Raw genomic sequence first — 9,026 nt, 5'->3', positions numbered from 1 at the left:
ATTCGGATTGGCTGTTCAGCTAGCGAACCAGTGCACGAGAAAAATACCCGCAAGTAACTGTCTGTGGTGAGCGAAATTCTGAGCTGCTTTGTTTATGTCCCTGTAGCTCTTCCGGTTTCCCGCTTTGACTTTCACTAGTGTTTTGGTATCAAAAGCCGTAAGAGGTAAAATTTCACCATGTGATGGGTTTTCACATCACAATTTACTGATTTCTATATATTTATATGTTTTTTTTTAAACTTATTTTTAAGAAATTACATCCACATTATAATTGCATAATGTGGCGTAGTTCCAAATTAAACATGATATTGAGAAGCAAATGTAGATTTGATTTTCTCCATTGAGAATTGATGGGTTAAAGGGATAGTTCACCCAAAAATGAAAATTAGCCCATGATTTACTCACCCTCAAGTCATTCTAGGTGTACATAACATTCTTCTTTCAGACGAACACAATCAGAGTTATATTAAAAATATCTTGTTATGTAATGGCATTGATTAGCGGCCTTTTGAAGGTCCAAAAAGCGCATCCATCCATCATAAAAGTAATCCACACAACTCCAGTTGTTTACAATATCCATATTTTAAACTTTATAAACTATAATCACTGGCTTCACGTGCCTTCGCGAGAGACTCGAGTTCCGGCGGGAGGATGACCTCTGACCCGACGCATGCAGTACTCCATATAGCTCCTCTTCTCTTATATCAAATTTTTTCAAACTTCTCGTTTTAGACTTCTATTTCATGATCGCCATTTTGTTTCGCTCAATCCTCTGAGCTTCCACATTCGTCAATATTCATTTTTGGGTGAACTATTCGTAACATTGGGCCCCAAGTTATGGCACCTTGCCCAAAGATTACAGACAAACTTTATTTTTTCTTTTGTAAGGGGGATAATAAAGAATCATGCACCATAAGGCCAAAAAAATATATTTAGAAAAGGGAATATATGTAGTGCAGGATAGTGGCCTTGTACACTTTTTAGATGAATTCATAAAAGTTCATATCAATATGCTTTGCTAACTATCTTTGACTAAAGCCTTTATTGAGTCACAGCAATACAGATTTACTCTGCTGTATTGAAAGGCCTAACCAGGCAAAACCCAGATTGAGTAAACCCTGTAAAAGGTTATTGAGCCAGACATATCAATACCCTATCTCCTTCTTGCAAACGCATTTATTGCAAGTGCTTTTAAGTATATATAGCAAGACACTACATTAATGGAAGGGAAAAACGGACGATTTACAATCTGATTCGGAGTAACAGAGGTAAATTTGCTACTAAATTCTCTTTATGTCTCATAATGCTAGTCACCTTGATCAATATCCAGTCATTGCTTGTTTCATTTAGAGAGACCATTACTTAATATCCAAAGTCTTCTCCTTACCACCATCACCATCATCATCATCATCATCATCATCATCTCTAGCTGTACCACCATAACATCCATGATGTCCACTCACTTTTCTCCAGAAGCTGGAATTACACACGCTGCTCTTTTGCTCTACCCTCCCTAAATCATGTAATAAGACTGTCAAATGCATATATCAACCAGTCAACCTGTCTGCTCCTCGGCCACCCCCGACGGGCTCACCTTTATGCTGATGATGGAGATGGCACAGTTTTGGTGGGGTGGGGGGCAGAGGTGGGCGAAGGAGAGAAAGAAAGAGAGAGAGATAGAGCATCTCCATCAGGCTGCCAACCGGAGCCAGTGATTAATTCCAGCAGATGCCTGGTATTTGCCTCTGAACGTGGGGGTGTGAAGCGCTCTCTCTCTCTCTCTCTCTCTCTCTCTCTCGCTCTCTCTCTCTCTCTGTACCCAGGCTGGCTGGCAGATCTTAATGAAATATTAACCAGCAGGAGATAGACCGAGCGAGCGAGGACAGACACAGGCGTGGGCTTCGGCGTAGGTGCGAGGAGAGCCGGCCTTTCATAACAAGGAAAAGGAGAAACCCCCTCCACATGAGCATACATATACACACACAAGGCAGTAACACATCAGGTTATACAAGCTACCCAGGCTGTCCTGGATGTCCCACATCTTCCACCCCCACTCCCTGGTAAGGGATCACCCTCCCACTACTCTTGTTAAACTTATAAGTGAGTCACCAACTGCCACCCCGTTTCCTTATCTGAGGTTCTGGTTATATAAAGATGTTGATCATTAGAAGGATGCCATTCGCCTACAATGCATCAAAATCGCTGATGTGCAATACATCAAAATCTTCATCTTTTTTTTCATTGTATTCAAGTTTTATGTTTGAGCGCCTTTTTAGAAGAAGCAATGCTTTCCTAATTTGTACTGAGGTCAAAATGGAAACTAAAAGTATGTTTTAGGAGGTTCACATTTTAGCACCAAAAACAAAGAAAGGAAATGTCTGTCTTCGTAATATTTCGTTGTAATGTTATAACCTGCTTCACCTGTGAGACGACTTTTCTTTTTGGCTGACGTCACAAAACTTTCTTAGTAAACTGCTTTTGTTAACAGCTCTTGTATAAATAGTATACACTGACTGCCTGTTCACTAATCTTACGTCCATCATGTCATTTTCAGTTTAGCCTAAAAAAAAGCTGTTATTTGCGAAGTCACAAACCCTTTTCTGACAGGTAACAGTCTTATTCATTGCCATTATATGAAAGTAGCCTATTTAAAGGGATAGTTCACCCAAACATTAACATTTTGTCATTATTATAAACCTGTACGTCTTTCTTTCTTCTTTTGAACACACACAAAGATTTTTGCTTGACGGCACACATTTACTTCCATAGTATTTTTTCCCTCTATGGAAGTCAATGGGTGCCGTCAACTGTTTGGTTACCAACATTCTTTAAAATGTTTTCTTTTGTGTTCAACAGAAAAAAGAAACGCATACATGTTTGGAACAACATGAGGGTGAGTAAATGATGACAACCCAGCAAGCAACAGCCGTCATTTCACGGTTAGCTATAGACCCGGCTATGAGTAACCCACTTCTAGCCAAAGTAACCTTGAATTTGGTTACTTGTTTTTGCCAAAATAACGTGCAAGATGCAAAGTCAACAGTGATTACAAGGTGTTTGGTTTCATTTCTTTGACATGTCCTATGCGTTGCTTGTGCGTAGCCATGATTGATGACTAGTCTATTTTTGGGCTATATGGTTAGACTTCTATTAAAATTTCACTGACAGCCCAAATGTTGCCTTGTTTTAGCCTAGACGTCAGAGCTGTGTTTGGACGGCTATTAGACGTCTTTTAAACGCAAAATTGCTTGCTGGGAAAGTTTTAATTTTTGGGTGAACTATCCCTTTAATAGGCCTCTGCATACTGTTCTGTTTTTTGTTTTTGTGCAATTTGTGTAATTTTAGACAACTGTACAACACAGTTAACTGTTCTTCCGTCCCTCACAGCCTCGTTTTCGTTCGCGTTAAATTGAAACGACGCTGCTCTGACTAAGTCTATTGAGTCAGCAAAGTTACATCGATCTCCCTGCCAAAGCCACGGCGCACTCCCTGCTCTCCTCCTCAATTTACAGAGCATCGGTACACCACCATCGTCCGGAGAGCGTGCTGCAGCGCTTATTTGCATGGGTGTCGGGAGTTGAGTGACAGAGAGGATCCCTGTGTATCGAGTCCGGGACATCCCCCAATTAAACAGATCTCCTCTCTCCTCTGTCAGCACCCGCCATCCATCAGTGCCAACGCGCTGGCCGTGCACTGAATAGCCAAGTGTCATTTCCTCGTCAAAACAAGCAATCGGGTTTAATTATAATTCTAAATACAAAAATAGAGATTTAATAGAGAATTTAAAATAGGGAATTTAAAGAATATAGGGATAGCCTATTTAATCGAGTATCACCCTATGCTGATGTTTAATATGCTCAAAAAAGTTGAGTTTAGATAGACAGATAGTTTATTGAAACATTATACTAATCGTTTACTAAGGCTAATAGTTGTGCAACAGTAACCAGTTGCACAAAACAAAACAGAAAGCAAAGCTGCTCGTTTTTGCGTTTATAAAAACTGCGTTGTATTGCGCGAATGGGCCATATTCAGTTCATAATGAGATCAGTTCGTCGGGATAAATAAGCCTTTCTTGCATGCGTATTCGTTTTCTAGTGATTAGATCTAGAAACGGCGAGCTTTATAACTCGGCGAGCTCAAGTGCCTGCGCTAATGTTGAGTATTGTAATATTCCTGTGCATTTGTCCACCGAAAGCGCGGCGTTGTTTAAGTATTGAGGGAAAAGTTCTCTCTCATAAATCTTGGAACGGGCGAGGCACGCATAGTGCTGACATTAGTTATTGTGCGGAGCGCTGGACTTCAATTGCACCCAAACCTCCCTTTCACTGCCAAGCGCCGATCAGCGCTACATCAGGAAGCTCCAAATAAGGGCATGGAAGTGGAAACCCACCGGAATCATGCCTTATGTAGTCACGACCTTATATGGCATGGCGGAGCAGAATCTTCCGGCCAGGGCTCTGCTACAGCGCCGTCGGGAAACCCGAACATTTAGCGAGACTTTTGAGGAGAAAATGTAGACATGCGCTTCTCTTTCTCTCAGAGAGACACTGCTTACCACGCATTGATTTGCTGTGGAGGAGGAACGGGCATCTCCCCTCCATTTAATGCACAGACTTAATGTTTAAGCTCCCCAATCTGCTTTTCTCCTCTAGGCAAACGTCATGTGTCCTCCACTGCAGTGCCTAAATATGGGCTTCCTCCAGTCCAAATATGGACATCTACGTCACGGCAAGAGGATATATAAAGGAGTGGGGATTCTCTGAGCTGAGAAAGAGCCTAGAGAGCCCAAGCGATTCAGCACTAGTGCAGACAGCTGAAAGGCAACACGTTGCGATATTTATATAACCAAATACATTTTGACACATTAAATAAATGTGACAAGTCAACTCAAAACAACAACAGAAACAAAACAGCGACCTGATTTGCTGCAAAAGTGCAAATTTGAAGTAGGGAATGATCAGAAGGGACATTCTGAATCTCAGCTATTTTATCTGAGACGTAGTGGATTTGTTCTGCCTCTTTGGACAAACAAAAAGGACAAAAGGGAAGACAAACAGGACTGTGAGAGTGAGGAGATCAACCAGCAAGAAGGAGATTCAGACATCGCAGCATCTTCACGTTTGTCGTCCCAGAGGGGTTAGCTGCTGATCTCTCCAGCACACTTCTCTCTTCTCCGAGCACACTCCAGAGAGATGGCTGCAGCCAAGACAGAGATGCTCCTGCCTGCTCTGCAGATCTCCGACCCCCTGAGCTTCCCTCACTCCCCCATGGATAACTACCCCAAGCTGGAGGAGATGATCATGCTGAACTCTGCAGGGACCCCCTTCCTCAATGCCACAGCACCCGAAGGCACAGGATTTGGCTCTGGGGAGCCCGGGGAGCATTTTGATCACCTTGCTGGAGGTAAGCACTAAATCCCTCTTGATTAAATTGCATGCTTGTTTCATACAGAAAATTGAATGCTTATGCAAAAATGCACTAGTTTGAAAAGTAAATAAATGTGTCTTCATTTTTTTTTTTCTGGCTGTGTTTGAATGGAAAGTTATTTTAATAACATAATCTAAAAGGTTGAATTAAATTGCACTGATGTAAAGTTTAAATGTAGATCTTTAACAAAATCTGGGAGAAATGACAGAGCAGTCACAGTAAAGTCAGATGAATGAATGAGACATGTACAATTTGCAGAACAGCTTAATTTTACACCCAGTGTTTGATTCATTTAAAGTGCAGATATAATAAATATAAGCTGTGTGTGAGGGGAAGAGAGATCAGGATGACAGTAATGAGAAGGAGAGCACATTTGCAGATGGTTTAGCTTGCGCTGGCTCTTTTCTCCGAGGGAGATCGGCAAATGTGTGTGTGTGTTTGGGGCGGGGGGGGGGGGGGGTGTCCTGCACTCCATCAGCACCTGCTGATCTGTCTGAGATTGTGGGAAAACACAGTTTCGACAGCCAGCAGGACCCCCCTCCCCCCCAACTAAACCTCTGGGATCATTTATGTGCACTCAAATGAGCTCAAGACAATTTAGAGTTAACTATCAATGCTATAGTTTTTAATCTGCTCTCTCTCTGTTTTGTGGTTGCTTTTGCAGACACGCTTTCAGAAATTTCCATCGAGAAATCTATGGCAGATCAGACATACTCCACCCAGCGGCTGCCCCCCATCTCTTACACGGGCCGTTTCACCCTCGAACCCGCCACCAACTGCAGCAACAGTCTGTGGGCTGAGCCACTGTTCAGTCTGGTCAGTGGGCTGGTGGGCATCAACCCGCCCACCACCTCCATTCCGTCCTCGACCTCTCAGGCAACTCTCCCATCTTCCTCTTCTTCGTCTTCCATCCCGTCTTCCTCTTCGTCATCCATATCCAGTGCCAGCCTGAGCTGCTCCGTCCACCAGAGCGAGCCCAACCCCATCTACTCAGCGGCTCCCACCTACACCAACTCCAGCCCAGACATCTTCCCTGAGCCTGGCACAAACTTCTCCACCACCTCACTGCAGTACCCCTCATCGACATACCCCAACAGCAAGGCCTGTAGCACCAGCTTCCCTGTGCCAATGATCCCAGACTACCTATTTCCCCAACAGCAGAGCGAGATCAGTTTGGTGGCCCAAGACCAGAAGCCTTTCCAGACACAAGCTGGGCAACAGCCCTCCCTGACGCCGCTGTCCACCATCAAAGCCTTTGCGACCCAAACCGGCTCTCAGGACATGAAAAGCGTCTACCAGTCTCAGCTCATCAAGCCTAGTCGCATGCGCAAGTACCCTAACCGGCCAAGCAAGACACCTCCACACGAGCGCCCTTACGCATGCCCCGTGGAGACCTGCGACCGGCGCTTCTCGCGCTCGGATGAGCTGACACGCCACATCCGCATCCACACTGGCCAGAAGCCCTTCCAGTGCCGGATCTGCATGCGTAACTTCAGCCGCAGCGACCACCTGACGACCCACATCCGCACACACACTGGCGAGAAGCCGTTTGCCTGCGAGATCTGCGGCCGCAAGTTCGCCCGCAGCGACGAGCGCAAGCGCCACACCAAGATCCATCTGCGGCAGAAGGACAAGAAGGCGGAGAAAGGCGGCGCTGCAGTGCAGAACTCAATTTCCAACATATCCATCTCAGCTTCCTCGCCAGTGTCCAGCTACCCCTCTCCCATCACTTCGTACCCCTCTCCGGTCTCCTCCTTCCCATCCCCAGTGAACTCCTGCTACTCCTCACCGGTCCACACCTCCTACCCCTCCCCCTCCATCGCAACCACTTACCCCTCGGCAACCAGCACCTTCCAGACGCAGGTTGCCACCACCTTCCCTACCTCAGTGGCCAACATCTACAGTTCTCCTGTCACCACCCCACTGCCCGACATGCAGGCCACGCTTTCCCCTCGGACAGCCGACATCTGCTGAGACTTTTATCCCCCACCCCACCCCAGACCTCCAGGCTCTCCCTTGACTCAAAGCAACAGAAAGCATCAGTGACTTCTAAGTCCCCTCTGCAAAAAGCACTTTTCTGCCCATGCTCCCAACATGGCTCAGTTACAAAACAGTCAAGGACTTTTGAGAAGAAAAGGGATTTTTGTGTTGTTCTCACCCTTCGAATCCTATCCTTTCAAACGAGGCATCTGAGACTTTCAAATGACAAACAAAAGCAACAGGCTTCGGCAAGTTTTCCCTCAGACTGTGCGTGCACAGATGTACTTGGCTAAAGGACGTTAATGGTGTAATCGAAGCCTGACTCGACAGGTGTACAGTTACAAAAGACATTTGAATAATATACATAAGCTACAGTATATTGTACATGTGCCATGTTTTCCTTTTTGTTTTTACTTTTTAGTACCATTGTTGTGACAATTGATTTGAATATTTGCATTGTATTATTCTTGAGCAGGGCCATATTTTATAAGAAACATTCTGTATTAAGTAGTAAAAATGCTGTGATAAGTTCTTGACTTTGTTTGACTAAGCACTTAAGTATTCTGACGCATGTGGAAGAGTGATGTTAGTTTCTCTTATTTTGTAAATATCATCCACTGGTACTATATTTCTCTTTCTCAAATGTGACAACAAAAACCTGGTAAATGGAGGGGGAAACATCAGAAAAGAATCAACCACAAATCTTCAATTTTTTTGGTGCCTTTTGTGGAGCCTTGCAGATGTTTTGACAGATATCAGCGTGTGGATGCGTTGCATCTAGCCTTAAGGTGTAAGGGATTTTGTTTTCTCCTTTCTTTTTTTTCTATATTCAGAAAGTCATTTCAAGGAAAGAAGGGAAAGGATACGAGGGCACTGCATTTCTTTGGGATGTAAGCAAAAAAGAAAACTATAAACTATATTTTTGTAACGGAAATGTACATATCTACATCTTGAGGAGTTGGAATGCTGTAGTTACCTACTGAGTAGGCATGGGATTTTTTTGTATGTTATTTACATGCGGTCCATTATTTTGTTGTTATTTTTATTTTGTATTTGTGTTTGTTCGAAAAAGTGACTGTTTATGGCTTCTAAACAAATTGAATGCGCTTAACTGCCAATGGGATATTTGGTGTACAAGATATCCTTCAAGAACAGAACTATAAATAAAACATAAATATATAAATATGTACGTTGAATCTCTGTCGTGCTTTTCATCGCTTAGCAACAGGTCTCCATGAATTTTGCTTTAGAGAGAGTGAACACGTGTGCACGCACACACACCATTGCATATTAAAAACAATTTAGTGTAACAGTATGTCATTAAAAGACATTAGTTCATGGTCTCAAGTTACCAAATGAAAATAATTAACACATTTTCATATACTGACAGCATACATTTTTAATAAAATGCTATGTGATATAGCACATATAAAAAAATGATATATACAGTATATAGGATATATATATATATATATATATATATATATATATATATATATATATATATATATATATATATATATATATATATATATATATATATATATATATATATATATATATATATATATTAGGGCTGTCAAAAGATTAATCGCGATTAATCGCATCCAAAATAAAAG

General features: G+C 42.8%; 1 protein-coding gene across 1 annotated transcript; it reads left to right on the top strand.

Annotated features, from left to right (window-relative positions):
* Positions 1-4,766: 4,766 nt before the first annotated feature.
* egr1 (early growth response 1) lies at positions 4,767-8,595 on the top strand. The gene is made up of 2 exons (XM_079839907.1): positions 4,767-5,403; positions 6,092-8,595. Exons 1-2 carry the CDS (start codon positions 5,193-5,195, stop codon positions 7,399-7,401), a joined length of 1,521 nt encoding a protein of 506 aa, XP_079696033.1. The 5' UTR covers positions 4,767-5,192; the 3' UTR covers positions 7,402-8,595.
* The last annotated feature ends 431 nt before the right edge of the window (positions 8,596-9,026 follow it).

Source organism: Gobio gobio, assembly GCF_949357685.1.
Source record: "Gobio gobio genome assembly, chromosome: 16".
NCBI lineage: Eukaryota > Metazoa > Chordata > Actinopteri > Cypriniformes > Gobionidae > Gobio > Gobio gobio.
The sequence above is the reverse complement of the archived record's forward strand: the minus strand, read 5'-3'. Positions and strand labels throughout refer to the sequence as shown.